Consider the following 19,576-nt stretch of genomic DNA (forward strand, 5'->3'; position numbering starts at 1 on the left):
TGTTACAAAGTCCAGCGTTCATAACACTAGATTTTACTCCCAGTCATATTCTAACTTTTTTAATGTAAATTAATCGAATAGAATGCACTGGGAATCAACTGGGCGGGAAATGAAATAACGCTAAGTTTCAGACTTTGTTGAAATGTAGCCTGGCTTAGATACTGTTAAAACAATTTCAAAACTGAACATTTTAATGGGGACTTGTGCCTATTGTACATATTGTACCTTTTGAGTTGGGCAATATTTCCTTATTCTGGAAATCTCTTGGCTTTGTGGTCTTGTTTGTGGTATGGAATCGGTACAATTTTAGTGTTTATGTGCTGTTAGTTTTTTGTTAAAAGGAATTCATTCAGCTCGAATATGTAAAGACAAAATTCCAACTGTTTGAAAACAGTACTTGGGCTGGTGAAAGGATTATTGAAATCGTAGTTTGACGTGGATAGTTTAAAAATAACATCCCTTCTCTCCACCCCCTGTTTGCAAGCCACCTGTCCTTCATGATGTCGTCCAGCAGGGAGCGTAGGGCAGTCTGTGGTGTGGTGATTTCATCAACATGTGCTGCTTTGTGTTCAGCCAGCAGGGGCTGTCATTTAAGTGAAGAAGGCAGTTGTTTTTAATGCAAAAAGCAAAATTCTGCAGATGGTAATAAAACGAAAAATGCTGGAAACACTCTGCAGGTCAAGGTGAGTTTGTGGAGAAAAGAAAAAGGTTATATTATCATTTCAGGTCTCTGACCCATCATCATATAGGCAGTTTTTCTCCTCCAATTCTTCTGCCCTCTGCCCTCCATCCAATAATTACATCTTCCTGTGATTCTCTATCCAGCCAGCTGAGGAAAGAAGACAAAACTCATCTAAATTACAGTTAACTTATAAAAACTGCAACTGGATTCTTTAGTTTTCAAGTCTCCAGTTGGGAGTGAAAAGCTCCTGTGTCTGTTCAGGTTACCAAGCTACTTTAACTCTTAGGGTTGTCGTTTTATGTGTTATGTTTCTTGTGAAATTCTGCACATTTCACAAATCAGTTTATCTCCTTTTTAGAAAGTTGTGCTTCAGCTGTTTAGTTATGAGACCATATCTGAGTCACTAGAAATGAATTACTTCTGTCTTGCTTTGCTAGGCACGGTGTAAATAGACAGCAACAATTACGTACCTCGGATGTGCAAACATACATGTGGAATTTGACAATAGCCCCTTGGTTCTGAATAATTAGGCTAAACATTATGTGCACATTGGACATAACTACAGTTGTTAACTTTGGAAGAGGGCAATATATTTTTTCCATATCTTTGCGTTTTTCCCCTCATTCCTCCTCTCTTGGCAGTGATTTGTGAAGTAAAGTTTCACGAGAGTGGTCAGCCCTTGTGCTTTTGTGCACGTGAACCTAGATAGTGGGTGTTGGCAAATTATTCTTCGGTGGTATTCACAGAAACTTAATATCCAGTCAGAGTCACTGATAATGGCTGGGAGTGAGAATCTCAGTCTTCACTGCCTTCTCCACTGAGATTGGGTAACTCCACTTGGACCAGGGATTGAATATTGACTACTTTGATCTGAAAAGATTAGCTGCACATCTACTGGTGTGTTTGCTGATTGATCTTCCTGTGGGAAAGTATTCAATGTGTGCTTTTTTGTTTGTCACCTTAGGCATGAAAAGTCAAGGAACAATTCATGCTGGGTTACCTTGCACAAGTGACCAGTCTACATGTGGACAGTCTGGTAGGCCATTTGGGAGAGAGGTTTCAACTTTGTTCATTCTTAACCTTGCCCAGCATATGTACACATATGTTAATTAGCAGATGTTTTGGATAGTTAACAGGCTTGCTCACCTTTTCTTTTTACAATTCAGTCTGAAACAGATTCACACCAAAAGCAGTTGATGCTGTGTTGAACAACTCCTTGCTGAGTAGCCTGTAACTCCAAGGAGTAGGATGCATAACTGGGGGTGGGATTGGGAATTGTAAGGGTGTTGACTTGGGTAAGGATACACTCTGTAGAACAGTGTTTCCTGTGATGGTGTAGGTTCTGGCTCTGGAGGGTGATTGGCAAGGATTGAATATTTTTGTATAAGTTTTGCTCATTTATTATCTTTGAGGATCAGGTAGTATTTATGCATAACGTTTTCATATTATGGAATTAATTATAAGAGTCTATTATAGCTGGAGTACTGAAGACTTGTGCTGTGCCATTAGCCAAGCTGTTCCAGTTCAGCTACAACACTGGCATCTACCTGACATGTGGAAAATTGTCCAGGTATGTCCTGTCCACCAAAAGTAGAACAAATCCAATCCGGCCAATTACTGCTCCATTAGTCTACCCTCGATCTTCAGATAAGTGATGGAAAGTGTTGTCGACAGTCGTAACAAGCGTCACTTAAATAACAAAAACCTGCTTACTGATGCTCAGTTTGGGTTCTGCCAGGGCCACTCAGCTCCTGACCTCATTACAGCCTTGGTGCAAACATGGACAAAAGGACATCGTTGCAGGAGTTCCTCGGGGTAGTAGCGTAGGTCCAACCATCTTCAACTGCTTCATCAATGACCTTCTCACCATTATAAGGTCAGAAGTGGGGTTGTTAAGTACCATTTGCAACTCCTCAGATACTGAAGCAGTCTGTGTAGAAATGCAGCAAGACCTGGACAACATTCAGGCTTGGGCTGATAAGTGGCAAGTAACATTCGTGCCACGCAAGTACCAGGCAATTACCATCTTCAACAAGACAAAATCTAACCATCTCCCCTTGACATTCAATGGCATTACCATCGCTGAATCCCCCCACTATCAACATCCGGGGGTGGGGGGGAGGGGGGGTTACCATTGACCAGAAACTAAATTGGAGTAGCCACATAAATACTGTGGCTACAAGAGCAGGTCAGAGGCTGGGAATTCTATGACGAGTAACTCACCTCCTGACTCCCCAAAGCCTGTCCACCATTAACATGGCACATCAGGAGTGTGATGGAATACTCTCCACTTGCCTGGCTGAGTGCAGCTTCAACAACATTCAGGAAGCTTCACGCCGTCCAGGACAAGGCAGCCCGCTTGATCGGCACCCCATCCACCACCGTAAACATTCACTCCCTCCACCACCAGTGCCCAATGGCAGCAGTGTTTACCATCTACAAGATGCACTGCAGCACCTTCCTAACCCATGACCTGTACCACCTAGAAGGATAAGAGCAGCAGATCCATGGCAACACCACCACCTGCAAGTTCTCCTACAAGCCACACATCATCCTGACTTGGAAATATATTGCTGTTCCTTCACTGTCGCTGGATCAAAATCTTGGAACTCCCTTCCTAACACCACTGTGGATGTACCCGCACCAGATGGACTGCAGCGGTTCAAGAAGGCGGCTCACCACCACCTTCTCGAGGGCTATTAGGGATGGGCAACAAATGCTGGCCTTGCCAGTGACGCCCACAAACCACGAACAAATAAAAAAAAAAGTTTGATCTTTATGGATCAAATGGTCTTTTCTTGTTCCTCATTTCCTTAGTTCTGATCTGCTGAGGCCAATTTAAATACTTAGCGCTGTCCTAGCTGAGATTTGCTAAGCTAGTGCAAATAAGGAATTGAAATTGCAGCCTTATTGCTTCTGCAACTTAGAGCTATGTACATTACCAATGTCCCTTCAAATTTTTATATTTGCACACGGCCTATTAATTTAAGTGTACAGTACCTTTCAATTTTCCGATGTGGCCACGTGCGCATACACAATATCTTAACGGCGACAACTTGTGCGTGGCCATTGCGGTAACTTCCGGGTTGCTGCTTGGCTGCGCAGCTACCAACTGAACCATCAAATGTGGGAAGAGAGTGTGTCCCATATTGCCTTCTGAGGAAAAAAATATTTGGAATAATATAAATCCATGTTCTGCTTAAAAAGAAATGTTAATTTGGCTAAATATCAAATGTTGTTAGTTCTGTGGAATATCATTTGAAAAGAACTTGCATTAACTTTGCACCTTTCAAATCGTCGGACATCCTAAAGTGCATAACATACCAATGAATTACCTTTTTAAGTGCAGCTACTGTTGTAATTTAGGAAATGCAGTAGCCAATTTTCAAATGTCTCCTACAAAAAGCAATGAAGTAAATGAACTGTTTTTGATGGTGGTACTTGAGGGATAAATGTTTGCCAGGATACAGTGAGGACGTCCCTGCTCTTTGTTGCTATATGATCTTTTGTATTCTCCTGAGAGGTTAAATGGGACCTTAGTTTAGCATCTCTTCAGAAAGCCGGCACCTCTGAAAATGCAGTACTATCAGTACTGCGAGTCTAGGTTATGCAGGCAGGTTAAAGTTAAAACTCCAGACCTCAATAAATGGTGAACATTTGAAAACCAAGAGCTGAATCCTGCATTTTTTTATTTGCAGATATGTGAATGGACATGCCAAGAAACACTATGAAGATGCCCAGATTAATTCCAACAACATTAAAAAGTCAGAAAAGCATGAAAAAGAGAAGTTGCAGCATGCAGTGTGTATGGATTGCAGCAGTTACAGCACTTACTGGTATGTGAAGGTCAAATATTAAATCTGTTAATGCAGGTTTGTAATAAATTCTTAAAAACTTCAGGACTTGGTGTACCTACTTTAAAGTTTAAGGGCCTGCTTCATTCTGACCTTCAATGCTGAATAAAACCTGCCCTGTGAAACTTGAGCAAATACAGGTATATGTGGGTTTTAACTGGAACGGTTAGGCTTTTCAACAACTTAAAGGTCAAAGCACAGAAACAAAAGCAAAATACTGCAGGTGCTGGAAATCTGAAATAAAAACAGAAATTGCTGGAAATGCACAGCATGTCTGGCAGCATCTATGGAGAGAGAAGGCAAGTTAACGTTTCAGGTTGATGACCTTTCCTCAGAACTGGAAAAAGTTATAAATATAGTAGGTTTTAAGTAGGTCAAATGGGGGAGGGTGGAAAAAGAACAAAAAGGAAGGTCTGTGATGGAGCGGAAGGTGGGAGACATTAAATGCCAAAAGTTTTTTTTTTATTTCATGGGATGTGGGCATCCTTGGCTAGGCCAGCATTTGTTGCCCATCCCTAATTGCCCTTGACAACTGACTGGCTTGCTAGGCCATTTCAGAGGGCAGTTAAGAGTCAACCACATTGCTGTGGGTCTGGAGTTACATGTAGGCCAGACTAGGTAAGGACAGCAGATTTCTTTAAAGGACATTAGTGAACCAGATGGGTTTTTACAACAATCGATGATGCCACAAAACTGTTACTGAGACTAGCTTTCAATTCCAGATTTTTAAAAAATTAATTAATTGAATTTAAATTCCACCAGCTGCCATGGTGGGATTTGAACCTGTGTCCCCAGGAAATTAGCCTGGGCCACTAGCCCAGTGACATCATCACTACGCCACCATCTCCCCTTAAAGTTGATGGGGCAGGGACAAAGGAAGTGGTAATGGGACAAATGAAGAAACAAAAGACGTGTCCAGATGAGATGTCAATGGCAGAATAATGAAAGCTGCCAACTGAAAGCAAAAACAAGAGGTAAACAAGATTAAGGTTGAAACTTGCAAAGAAAAGGAATCAAAATGGGGGCAGAGATTGCAGTCTGTAATTATTGAACTCAGTGAGTCCATAAGTCTGTAAAATGCCCAATTGAAAGATGAGGTGCTGTTCCTTGAGATTGTGTTGAGATTCATTGGAGCACTGCGAGATGTCAGAGTGAGAGCAAGGCCTCTGGAAGCTCAAGATCATGCTTACAGATGGACCAGAGGTGTTCTGCAGAGCGGTCACGCAATCTCCCCAATGTAGAGCAGACCACATTGTGAGCAGCGAATACAGTATACTAAATTGAAGGTGCTGTAGCAAGGGGACAGGGGAGTGATGGAGGAATAGGGAGGGAAAGGTCCCTTTAGAATGCTGAAAGGGAAGGGGAGGAGAAGATGTGTCTGGTGGTGACAGAAATGGGGTGGATGAATTGTTGAATGTAGAGGATGATTTGTTGAACAGGAAGCTGGTGGGGTGCAAGATGATAAGGGGGAGCCCTATTGTGAGGGAGGAGGAAAGGGTGAGAGAAGTGCAGAAAATGGGTTGGACACGGTTAAGGGCGCTGTCAACCATGGTGGGGGTGGGGTGGGGAAGTTCTCAGTTGAGGAACAAGGAAAACATATCGAAGAGCTGGTGTGAACGGTTGCATCATCAGATGTGTCGGAGAGAAGAAACCGGGAGAATGGAATGGAATCCTTATTAACTATGGGAGCCATATAAGTGGGCTTATAATGAATATTTGTAGATAGCCTATCCCCAGAAATGGAGACAGGGAAGGGAAGGATAGAGTCAGAGACAGACCATATGAAGGTCAGAGGTGGAAATTGGAAGCAAAGTTGAAGGTTTCCCAGTTAAGGGCGAGAGCATGAGAGAGAGAAACCGATACAGCCATCAATGTACTGGAAAAAGAGTTGAAGGAAGGGGCCCTGAGTAGGATATTCCACAAAAAGTTAGCCATAGCTAGGAGCCATATGGGTACCCAAAACAACACCTTTGGAAGAAATGAGATGAGTTAATGCAGAAGTTGTTCAAGCTGAGAGCAAGTTCAGCCAGTTGAAGGAGGGAGGTGGATAGAAACTGGTTGGGTCTCCACTCAAGAAAGAAGCGGAAACCCCTAGACTGTCCTGGGGGCGGGGGAATGGAGGTGTAGAGAGATTGGATGTCCACAGTGAAGAGAAGACTTAGGACCAGGAAATTGGAAACTGTTTGAGTAACAGAGAGCATCAAAGAGGTACGGATGTAGGTAGGGAGAGACTGGACAAGGCGAGAAGAACTAGTCCAGATCGGTAGAAATCAGTTTAGTGGGGCAGGAGCAGGCTGAAATGGTAGAGCTGCCGTAGTAAACCTATTTGTGGATCTTGGGAAGGCGGTAGTACAGAAACCCTGACTTTTGTCCCTCAAATCTGTACTGAAGAAATGAATGAATGAATTTGGATTATATAGCACTGTATCATGTTCTAAAGTGTTTTTCAGCCAATGGACAACCAGTTAATGTTTTTTCTGGCGCTCTTGGTTGAGGGAGAAATGTTGGCCAGGAGACAATGATAAATCTTAAACTTAGCCTTTAAGTGGAGGTCTGATTATTGCCATTACAATGGATTTCAGCAAAACCAGTTTGTGTATGTATAGCAAGGTTCCACAAACAACAAAATGAATATATGACCAGATAGTGTTTTGGCCAGGACAAGGGAAGAATTTCTTGGTTTAACATCCCATCTAAATAAAATAGCACTTCACATAATGTAGCACTCCCCGGTACTGCCTTATCTCTCGTCATCTCTGAAACCTCCTCCAGCCTTGCTCTTGTGCATACTCTCCTTTACTAACCATTGTTGGCTGTGCCCTCTGTTGTCTAGGCCTAACACTGTAGAATTTTCTTCCTTAAACTCATCAGCTTCTCCAAATCCCTGATTCTTAAAACCCACCTCTTTGACCAAACTTCTGATTATCCCACCTTCTATCTCCTTTGGCTTTGCATCCATGTTTTGATTATACGCTTCTGATGCACTTCAGATACTTCTCTACATTAAATTGTGCAAATTGTAAATAACACAACAAAGTGAAAATTTAGCATCGTTAAAAATTTGAAATAACAGATATTTTGAATTAAATAGTTTTGAATGAAGAGTAGGTCTGTTTTTTAAAAAGTAAATTAAGATCCTTGGAATTGGCTGCAATATTTCCTTACATCTGTTTGGCTTTGATATGTTTTGAGATAGCCTGTTCTCAGGAAAGTTGATTTATAAATGCAAATTCTTTTCAGAATAACTGAAAGTGGATTTTTGGAATAGCCGTGTTGCAATATGATTGCACAATGTTATATTAACCATATTTGGAAAAGCATTGCTCCTGTTTTAAAAAGATAGTTCTGGAAACAAAAGCAAAAGCAGTGGTAACCTTGTCATGGTGATGGTGACAAGATAGATAAATGTTAGCTTTAGATCTGCGATGGTGCTCTTTTTTCACAAAGCATCAGCTGATGTCTACAGGTTCTGCCACGCACTTCTCAGCAGTAATCTGCATCTAAACACTCTTGTCTGTGATCTATTAATCCAGAGGTATCTTGATGTCAGTTTTGGTTTCTTGAAATTATCAAATTCTTTCCAAGACTGTGGCTCTGCTCTGTCCTCGGAGGTGATTTTTTTTCGGGGCTTTTGATTTTGCTTCTGCTGTGAGAGGCTTTCCTTCCTTCAACTGAGTACAGTACAGTCCTAGGGGAGGGAAGTTTGTCCATTTAATATTCTCATCTTGTGTCTGACTGAGCTCTTGTGTTTTCACCTGTCCTAGTGACAAAGGTGTTTTGTAGTATTCTTGACTGGCTTGGGGCTGGCTAAGATGATCATACAATTGCTGCATTGTGAGCTTCTGTTGCTGCCAGCTCAATGACTTGATTCAACATATATAGTGGAGCTACCTTTGTGCAGTTTTGCTTTACCAATGTTGCATACATAATTCCAAAGGGTTTCAGTTGTTTTGCCTAGAAAGATTTCCAGAACTGGGATTTCACTTGGCTGTGTATCCTTGCTTGCAATGATTTTAAAAAAAAAATCCAAATTTGTGCTGTCACTTTTGTTAAGCATGAACACTGACATTCTTATGTGTCCTTTCATCTTCTCCTGATTGTTTTTGGGAATTTTGATGCCCCAGCCCTATTGTGTGCAGCAAGGAGGAGGGTCTGAATAAGACCCTTCCAGGGAGCACAGCATTAGTTATTTTCAAATCTCTATTATCAATAATCTTTCCTTCTGCAATTCCACATTAATCAAGAGGAGGAAGTGTGAGTGATATAGTCCTTTTGATCATAATTCCAAATCACTTATTTACAAATATTCAGAAACTGGAAATGTATTCCCGTGGATGTGTCAGGTTGAGTGCATTTTACTGTATAGGATGAGGCATCAGATGTGGAACATTAAAGTGTAAACAAGGGCTATTTCTGTAAACCCATTTGGTGTTCTGGCATCCCTACATTACATAACTGTATCACTGAGCCGTCAACTCTGCCATTAGGCAGGATTCCAGGTTGGCTGTGCATCTCATGAATATTCTGATTGGTCTGCTTCCATTTTTCATTTAAGGAGATAGGCAAGTTGCTGAATAAACTATGAGCAAAGATGGAACCCGACTACAGGCTTAATGTAAAGCAATCTTGAACTGCTGCTTAAGAATTTAATTAACTTGAAAGGCAATCAGTTAACATTATAAAATCAATGTTTCTCTGATTTCCCTCTTGCCCTCATGCATTTGGGGATTTCAGATTTCTCTTTAAAAACCTCACTAAAGGGCTTACCATATTGCACAATGAAAATGCAGATCACTGTTGAATTATATATTTTAGAAGACCTCAGCTACACATAATCTACATAGTTTTCCTTTCAGGCTGCAAGTACTCTTGGAGCATCTTCATATGTTGTCTGTTAGAATATGTTAGGAGGCCAATCTTTATTGCATTTAATATTACAAAACAACATAACTTGTCTTTTCAGCTAAATATGGTTACTGCTAAATATTTAGAATTTTCATCAATAAAATAACAAATTGAAAGGCATTTAGTTGTCATTTGATTTATGTTCAAAGTTGTGTATTTCTTTCTATGATCTTGCATCTTTGAACACTTTGGCCCTGAATTTCCTGGATCACATTTATGGAGCACTCTGCTGATTTTGCTTGCAGAAACATGTGCCACATTTTCCTACCACTATTGGGGGAAATCTACCTGGCTGCTGTCTTCTGCCACGGCACCTCACTCTTGAGCCTCTTGCCTCTGCTGCTAGCTTTTCTTGTCCTTGTCCCACGATGTTGTGCCGAACCTTTAACCTACTCTAAGATCAAACTAACTACCTACCCTTCGTTCTACTATCATCCATGTACCTATCCAAGAGTCGCTTAAATGTCCCTAATGTATCTGCTTCTACTACCACTGCTGGCAGCGCATTCCACGCACCCACCACTCTCTGTGTAAAGAACCTACCTCTGACATCTCCCCGAAACCTTCCTCCAATTACCTTAAAATTATGCCCCCTAGTGATAGCCCTTTCCACCCTGGGAAAAAGTCTCTGGCTATCCACTCTATCTATGCCTCTCATCATCTTGTACCCCTCTATCAAGTCACCTCTCATCCTTCTTCGCTCCAATGAGAAAAGCCCTAGCTCCCTCAATCTTTCTTCGTAAGACATGCCCTCCAGTCCAGGCAGCATCCTGGTAAATCTCCTCTGCACCCTCTCTAAAGCTTCCACATCCTTCCTCTAATGAGGCGACCAGAACTGAACACAATATTCCAAGTGTGGTCGAACCAGGGCCTTATAGAGCTGCAGCATAACCTCGCGGCTCTTAAACTCAATCCCCCTGTTAATGAAAGCCAACACACCATACGCCTTCTTAACAACCCTATCAACTTGGGTGGCAACTTTGAGCGATCTATGGACATGGACCCCAAGATCCCTCTGTTCCTCCACACTACCAAGAATCCTGTCTTTAAGCCTGTATTCCGCATTCAAATTCGACCTTCCAAAATGAATCACTTCACACTTTTCCAGGTTGAAGTCCATCTGCCACTTCTCAGCCTAGCTCTGCATCCTGTCAGTGTCCCGTTGCAACCTACAACAGCCTTCCACACTATCCACAACTCCAGCAACCTTCGTGTCATCGGCAAACTTGCTAACCCAGCCTTCCACTTCCTCACCCAAGTCATTTATAAAAATCGCAAAGAGCAGAGGTCCCAGAACAGATCCCTGCGGAACACCACTGGTCACCGAGCTCCATGATGAATACTTTCCATCTACTACCAATTTTGCTGGGGTGCACTCATTTGGGAGGCTATTCTAGGTGCTTCATCCTTATGAATTCGCATGGTTTGCGGGAGGAGGGGCCGTCGGGTCCGAAGTAAATTTGCGTACACCAAGATTGACAGCACTTTGATTCGAAATAGTGCAGGTCTCGAAATTGTTTTTAAAAAATCCTAAAACTCTCACCTCAGACCATTGGAGTTTGATTATGTAATATCTCGTGACAGTGGATCTAAATGCTTGTGTATAAATCCAGGGAACTCATGTGAATGGTCTTCTACATGGGGAGAGCTATGTAGATCAGTGACAGATGTATCTTGGAAGCAGCACAAAGGATTGAGGAAATGTTGGTTTTGGCGTAAAGCAAACGTAAATCAGTTATGCATGAATTTCTTCAGGAAAGAAAAGGGGTAAATTCCATTCTTCTTTATGTTGAAAGTTTTCATGAAAGTCCATGCCTTCCTGTCATGTCTTTTTCCATTATAAATATTTTCCTATGTCTATACTTTTAGTGGAGATGGCTTTTGTAAACTTATTGTGCTATAATTCTCTTCTCCTGCCAGTGGACATAGAAATTTGACCGAAAAAGTTGACAAATTACATTAGAGCCAGAATGGGGCGGCACAGTGGCGCAGTGGTTAGCACCGCAGCCTCACAGCTCCAGTGATCCGGGTTCAATTCTGGGTACTGCCTGTGTGGAGTTTGCAAGTTCTCCCTGTGTCTGCGTGGGTTTCCTCCGGGTGCTCCGGTTTCCTCCCACAAGCCAAAAGACTTGCAGGTTGGTAGGTAAATTGGCCATTATAAATTGCCCCTAGTATAGGTAGATGGTAGGGAAATATATAGGGACAGGTGAGGATGTGGTAGGAATATGGATTAGTATAAATGGGTGGTTAATGGTGGGCACAAACTCGGTGGGCCGAATAGCCTGTTTCAGTGCTGTATCTCTAAATCAAATGCATGACTTTAAAAATGTGGACTGAATTGCATCTGAACACCTGGTCCAGTTATTCCCTGATCTTTACTCCTGCTTCACCCGAAGATGACTCTTGGTTTTGACTTCCTGTGCCACAGGAGATGAACTAGTTTTATCAAGTGATGTACAATCAAATCTATAGGGGTCAATAACGTTAAGAAAAGAGACAACTACTTTTTTAATGTGTGTTCTGTTTTTTGCTTCTAGTTACAGATGTGATGATTTTGTGGTGAATGATACCAAGATGGGCCTGGTTCAGAGGGTCAGAGAGCATCTACAGAACTTGGAGAAGTATGTGTGAATAAGTTCATGGTACTACTGTAATCACTTGACTGTTCTGAGGTTTATTTTCTGAAATCATAGAAATCATAGAAAGTTTAAGGCACAGAAAGAGGCCATTTGGCCCATGGTTTCTGTGCCGGCCGAAAAACGATCCACCTATTCTTGATCCCACCTTCCAGCTAGCTCCTCTGTCTCTAGATCCAGGTTTTAGAAATCAAAACATGCAGAGTTCAGAAAAGGTTTCAGTATGGTCCCCAAAGTAAGCTCAGACAAGACAATATAGCCTGCAAGGGAGCTAAAAGATGAGTGGAGAATAAATTGCATGTACTTTTGTCCTTCCACTTGAAGTTTCTAAAATACTTCTAGGTAAAAGAATGATCCAGCGGTGCTTTTGTGATTCTGAGTAGTAGGAATTGGATTCCTGCTTATGATTTCTCAGCAGGTTGTCAAGGAACCTTTCCTGCAGGAAGATTTCTGATTTTGCAGCAGAATTGACTGCTGTCTGAGCCAGGAAACAGTTTATGGCATAAGGAGCTTAAATTAGTGAGAAAAACACTTTGTTGGGAGCAGAAAATTAAGTAAGTGAGTAATAATTTTAATTTATGTGCTCTGTTTCAATCATAGCTCTGACGTTGCACGGCTTTGTGAAATAGCAGTTAATAGCAATAACTTTGAAATGCTTGAGAGCAACTTTAGGTTATTAAACTGGCATATTTAGCCCTTTGTAACAAGTGATACCAATTTATGTGTAATTCCTTTGCTTTACTCTGTTCCATATCAACTTGTCATAGTGAAATGGTTAAAATCACAGCTGATGGCTGTCCCACATCGATGCTGTATTGGCAACAGCATATTTTGAACAAATGATTTCTGGCTCTGTTAGAAATGCCACGGGCTTCAAGTTTCCACTGGGGTGAAAACCTTATCAGCTACAGAAGTGTGGGTTTATTAATTTTATAGCCAAGTCGGGTATCTTGCCGAGTTAAGATTCTCATTGAAAACAGTTTTTCCTAATCTTGGAAGATATGTGTACAGGTAGGTAAAGAAAAGACTTATGGCCAAATATACCATTGGCCGTGATAGCCAAATTCTTCCATTTGAAGTCTTAAATACACATTCTTTTCCTTTTTTGTTTAATTTGGTTTCGGTTGAGATTTACATTTTCAATTTAAAAACAAAACATGTTGATTCTAGATCAATCTCAGCCTTAGCAGTGATGTCACATTTTGCATGTTAGCATTTTCTTGCTTGTGTAATTTTTATTTTGGTGGAATTGTTGAGTTAAAGGTTTTTCTTTGTTGGGGTGGTGGCATGGAAATTGGGAAGAATTAGCTTTTATAAAGTGTCTTATCACATGTCGCAAGCTTCTGCAAGTCTTGCATAAGAACAAGAAATAGCAGGAGTTGGCCATACAGCCCCAGGCCTTGCTCCACTAGTCAATAAGATTGTGGGTGAACTTTTATCGCAACTCCACTTGATCACCATATCCCTTGATTCCCGTAGTTTGCAAAATATTACGATCTCAGCCTTGAATGCACTCTGCGCCTGAGCATCCACAACCCTCTGGGGTAGAGAATTCCAAAGAATCACAATCCTCTGAGTCACAAAATTCCTCCTTATCTCAGTCCTCAATGATCGACCCCTCATCTTGAGACTGTGACCCCAGTTCTTATTTTCCAGCTAGGGGAAGCAGGCTCTCAGCATCTACCCTGTAAAGCCCTCCTATACATTTCAATGAGATCACCTCTCATTCTCCTAATTGCCTTAGAATGTAGGCTCATCCTACTCAACCTCTCCTCTTAGGACAGCCCTCTCATCCCAGGAATCAGTTTAGTGAACCTTTGTTGCACTCCCTTAAAGGCAACGATATCCATCCTTAGGCACAGAGACCAAACTGTACACAGTACTCCAGCTGTGGTCTCACTAAATCTCTAAATAGTAGCAAGATTTTCTTGCTCTTGCCCTCTTGCAATAAAGGCTAACATACTATTTGCCCTGAATAGCAGGGTTATGTTTGCTTCCTTCCAATCCATGGGGTCTGTTTTAGAATCGCGGGAGTTCTGGAAGATCAAACTGACGCATATACTACCTCCTTAGCCATCTCCTTAAAACCATAGGATGTAGGCCATCAGGTCCAGAGGATTTGTCAGCCTTTGGTACCATTAATTTATTCAGTACTTTTTCTTCATTAATTAATTACTTTCAGTTCTGCACTCTCATTAGATCCTTGGTTCCCCTACTTTCTGATGTATTGCGCAAAATTAATTACTTTTGGAATCCACTGTCTGCTATGCGACATCATTTTGAGATGAATGACCACCTGAACCAGTGGAATAGGCAGGTCAGGCCTCAGTTTAATGTATTTTCAGAAAGACTTTGACATTATAGCTCTAGGAATGCTGCTTCATTAAACATTAGAGGCCACATTAAGTCAGCATTGTGTAGAAATCGAGTACCATTCTTGCATTACGACAGGGGTCACTATGCAAGATGGTATCGCAACTAATTGCTATCCTACACATTAGGTATCAGCATCGTTGAGCCCAATCAGATGTGCCTTATTTTTGAGGAGATTGTGATGGATATGTGGAAGCTGGAAACCTGCAAGCCTGTGATACCAATTCCATAGCCTTTTAATACCAACCATTTCAATTGAAATGGGGAGAAGAGAAGCATATAATTACATTGATATTTAGTTTGATACCATCACCAACTATTAAGTAGCATCAGTCACGGGTACCTTAAAACAGTTGGTACCATAATGGTGCTGTGCTTGATTTTGCATCCACTATTGTGAATTGTGACTTTTGTCCTGGTGCAATAAAATCTGGCCAATACCTATGGCTGGATAATACTAGTTAGAGACCATAAACCCAACATATTATCTGATTGCAATATTATCCATAACTTTGTCTCAATTTGTAGTCACTTGCTTCCACTTTAATTATTGCTTTTCATTTAAACTTTTGTTCTAGTCTTCCCCCAACCTTCCTGGGTACCCGACCATGAAACAGCCTGGAAGGTACCATACATGCCTTGTTCTGTGATGATTACCATGTGTTTGTGGCTGTGCAAAAAAATTTAAAGGCACCGCACATGGAAAAAACTGGCTGCGCACAACAACTAAATTTTAAAGGGAACATTGGTCTTTTGCTAAATTTGTCTTTTAGAATACCAGCCCCAATATTTGACCACCTTCACCTTGATACTTACATTTGTGCATGTTGGAATGACGAACTGGTGTATCTTCCATTTGAACTGGACTGTTTTGTGTCAAAAAAAAATTAGCTTTATCGGTATTGTTGTGAAATAGTTGGCGTGATACCTCCATTAACTGAGAGCAAGCCTGGGATTATGTACAGACAGGTTTGTACTTTTCCAGGTGCAGAGATTTGGGCCTTGCCCCATCAGGAGTCGGAGGAGGAGATTTCTTTCTAATTTATTCCCCTTGCAAAGGAGAAGAGAACAAAGATGATGCTAATATTTCTGTCTTGTGTAAGCCTAGGCTTCAAACTTCCTATTCTGTTGGAAACTTCACTGACCTTTCCTGACGGTTAAGAGGTTCTCACCTTGTATTGCTCAGTCTTTAGTTAGGTCTCCATGGTCTATCACTGCATAGGAACGTATGAAAATCAGGGGTGAGGAAAGGCATTTGCCATCCTGAAAGCCCAACATTTAAAAGGTCTGTAGCTGCAAATGGAAAAGACTCTGCCCTCATGTCTTTGGTTTTCGAGGAATCTACCATAATGTGTATAGTAGAGTCTTACCCTAACTACAGGGCTTACTTGAGGAAGTCTGTAGCTATTCCTGTAGGCTCTATGCAACAGCTCTACTTATTTCCCTTCTCCACCTCCTTCGCATTCTCTAGCCCCCACTTTGGAAGACACTCAGTTGTGGAGTATTTGGAAAGAGTTTGTTGATGAAATTAAATGTACATTCTTTTTCAATTAGACTCATTTTTGTGTGTTAAGTGAACTTCCTGTCCCGAAGTAAGAAAAGTTCTTGACTGGAGTATTATCATTTTTATTGGTTTTGGAAGTTGCCAGAAAGGCAAGTGAACTGAACATTCTAAGAACTGTTCCCTTATTTGACAGGAAGGCAGTGATCAGACATCACTGTAAACTACATAAGATCATGCCTGAATTCTATCTGACTCAGGCAATCAGCTGCGTATATTTCTTCCAACTCCCATAAATCTGATGTGTGAATGTTAGAGAGATGCTGTGCAGCAGTTTCATCAAATCCAGCTAACTGGCTGCTTTGTCACAGAAGAAAAATTGTGCTGTGAAGACAAGAGATGTAAATAATAGTGATTTCACTTTACTCTTGCACCCCTGCTCACCCTCTTGATTACCAATATGTCGCCCATAATGTAGAAAGGAAAACTTTATTCAAAGAATGAGTAAACTGGTGAGCTCTCTCACTTTCTTTAGACAAACTGTTGGCTATTTTGGAGATGACTTGATAAAACCTTTCACAATATATTGCATTAGATTGAAGGGCTGTAGATAGTGACTTTATATTAAAACATTTTGTGGATGTGTTTGTTGACGTTTGCCCTTGAATAGAATTATTTCCCAGGATTGGGAGATCGAATTGCATCTGTGAATCATTTTTCAATTGCATACATTCTACTGAACAAAATTAAACCCTAGTTATAAAATACACTGAACAGCATCTTTTCTTCCTTTAAGTTGAATATAGTCACAAAACAACAAGTGATTATTAAGCATGTTTTGATTTATTATGGTTCTTCATTACTTCAACAGCATAACTGTGGTTGATGTGCTGAGTATATGTGTGCACATAGTGTTCTGTATGAGTCATTTATCTTCTAGGTAGCAATATTGCAAGTCAAGAAGGAACTACAGATTGGAAAAAATGCTGTCCTATAGTTTATTCATTTGAGTACAATATTCAATTTATATACTGATTGGGGAAAAATTTAACCATATTTTAGCTATTGGGATTCATTAAACATTTAGGTGCTGTTGATGGTCCCACTAATCGTGCTTTATATTTTCTCCTTGCAGACATAGGTTTTAACATGTCTGAAACTGGTATTTAATTTATATAAAAAGAGATTTTTCATTGCATAGATGAGATGGTACAGTATTATAATATGCACTACTTATTGCATTTAAATCTTATTTATTTTCACTATTTGGAGGAAATATTTAAACTTCCTTTGTGTGCATCCCATATTGAGAATTTTCCTCCTACTCAGTTTGGAATGTCATGACGTCACCTTTAGGCCTTTCCAATTTTGTGACTAAGAAATATTACTTTTCATGACAAAAATGAGAACTCATTTTTAATTAAAAGGAATCCAGTCGGAGAGAGAGTATACTTAAGGCTACACAAGCCAGCATAAAGCTGTTGCAGTTTGTATTTTACTTTACATTAAAGCACTCTCAAGCTAACTTTGTGTGCTGGGTACTTAACAGGTTTCCTCCTGTTTGACAGTGATGTGACAGGAATGGTAACCTTATTTAAAAAAAAACTGTAAACTTTTAATATTGCTAATGTGTCTCCTATTGCTCACTGAGTCAGAGGATACACTAGGGTGTTATCAACTCCATGATGAAGAAAGTGAGATGGGGATAATACAGCAAGTGCCCACTAAATACAGAAAGCCTTTCTACTAAAAATAATGCTCATCGAAATTCAAGCTGCCATTGTAATTTTCAAAAATCTTAAAGGATCTTTTCGAATAATGACTTTTTAATCATCAGACAGGATCGTACCACTAACACAAGCATTCGGCAGCTGACCTTGTTGCAGAAACTGTTTTCAAGTTAGTAATACTAACTTCCTGTAGGCTATATGTAATAGTTGTACTCATCTGCCTTCTCAAGTGGAACCTGTACCATGTCTAAACAATTATATTTAATCACCATTTACACAGCGTATGATCTTTCCAGCTGGGGCTGAGGTCCTTATCCAAATCTATTGTAGATCGCTGACAAGTTTACAGAATTAATTTGCAATGAATCCTATGAATGTTAGTCTCGGCTCATTGGTAGCACTTTTACTTGTGGGTTCAAGTTAGAAGCTTGTGGGTTCAAGTCCCACTCCAGAGACTTGAGCATATAATATAGGCTGATACGTCAGTGCAGTACAGAGGGAGTGCTGCACAGTTGGAATTGCTGTCTTTCAGATGAGATGGTAAACCCTGGTCCTGTTTGCTGCTGGGTGGACATATAAAGAGAATCTCATGGCACTATTCTAAAAAGTACACTTGTGCACTGGTTAACATTTATCCCTCAACCAAGGGCACTAAAAACTGGTCATTTCATTGCTGCTTGAGGGACCTTGCTGCATGCAAATTGGTTTCCACACCTGTCTACATTACAACAGTGACCATAATTAAAAAGTAATTAATTGGCAGTGATGTGCTTTGGAACACCTTGAGGGTGTGAAAGATGTTATAAAACTGCAAATTCTTTCTATGCCTCATAGTTGTAAAGGCACATGATACATTGTGTTCACTATAAACTAGAGATGAATAGTGCAGATCAGGTTTGGCCTTGCCATCGTTCAGATGGTCTCTCATCCAGGATATTTTACCAGTATAGTAACAAGCAATTCTAATATAGATCTTTTGGAAGTTTCACAGCCAATTTGCAGTAGTATTACAAATTTAATATTGTCAAAAAAGCTCATTGTGGTAGAGTTGCCAATCAATTGAGTGTTAAAGTCATGTGGGCATAAACATTCTGTGCACTTGTCATAATTTCTCTGGCATTTGTGATTGTAGAATTTAAATCCAGACAGACAGTTGATTTGTTGTCCCAGGAAGGCGTTTCTTCATTATTTCTACCACTGTTTTTTTTTAATAACTGTCAAGATTACAATACCAGGTTTGCTCCAGTATTGCATTGGGGACGTGGAGAAGAAATAAGTCACTTGTTTGAACAATCAAGCTAGGTCATTGTTTGCAATCTGAATCTTTTAAACCTGTTTGCTTCAGAAATCTTTGAAATCGGAAATGCTTACCATAACTCTGTTAGCTAGCTCAAATAAGGAAACATTGAAAAGCAAGTTTTGTTTTCCTTTTTGACAATTTACTCTAACATTCTTTCTCCCCTCTCCTGAAAGATATTGTTTCCTTGCTGGCTACAGTTCCCTGGGCACTGGTCACCCAATATCTTCTCCAAATACCTGTTATTCATGTAATCTGTTATGGTAGGATAGTCAGCAGTGGGGCTAGCACATCTGAGCCCAGTTCTGTCCTCAAACACGTTATTGATTATTTTTCTCTATCTGTATTCACCTTCCCCCACCTCCCCAACCCCGCTAAAAGAAAACTAGGGCTATTGTGACCAATGGCAGTCTCCTTGCTGAGAGCTATCTGCAAATAAATGGAGATCTAATCTCATAAATGGATTCTGTCTAGCCTTATAGTCCTTTCAGTGAAGAGAACCTAATATGATGTTGAAATTCATTAAGAGTGCTTGCTTCTAGTTAAATGCTTAACTTTCACAGTGATGGTCGTTCTTTGTGATCTGTTTTTCCTGTGA

At 40.5% G+C, this 19,576-nt stretch overlaps 1 protein-coding gene across 5 annotated transcripts in view; it reads left to right on the plus strand.

Moving 5' to 3' along the window:
* usp3 (ubiquitin specific peptidase 3) overlaps positions 1-19,576 on the plus strand; it is a 105,548-nt gene that overhangs the window by 17,593 nt on the left and 68,379 nt on the right. For all 5 annotated transcript variants that reach the window (XM_068015263.1, XM_068015262.1, XM_068015265.1 and 2 more), the window contains exons 3-4: positions 4,381-4,518; positions 11,979-12,062. In XM_068015263.1, the coding sequence (XP_067871364.1) occupies positions 4,381-4,518; positions 11,979-12,062 (222 nt within the window). The remainder of the gene's footprint in view (positions 1-4,380; positions 4,519-11,978; positions 12,063-19,576) is intronic.

This window comes from Heterodontus francisci, chromosome 35, assembly GCF_036365525.1.
Source record: "Heterodontus francisci isolate sHetFra1 chromosome 35, sHetFra1.hap1, whole genome shotgun sequence".
Taxonomy (NCBI): domain Eukaryota; kingdom Metazoa; phylum Chordata; class Chondrichthyes; order Heterodontiformes; family Heterodontidae; genus Heterodontus; species Heterodontus francisci.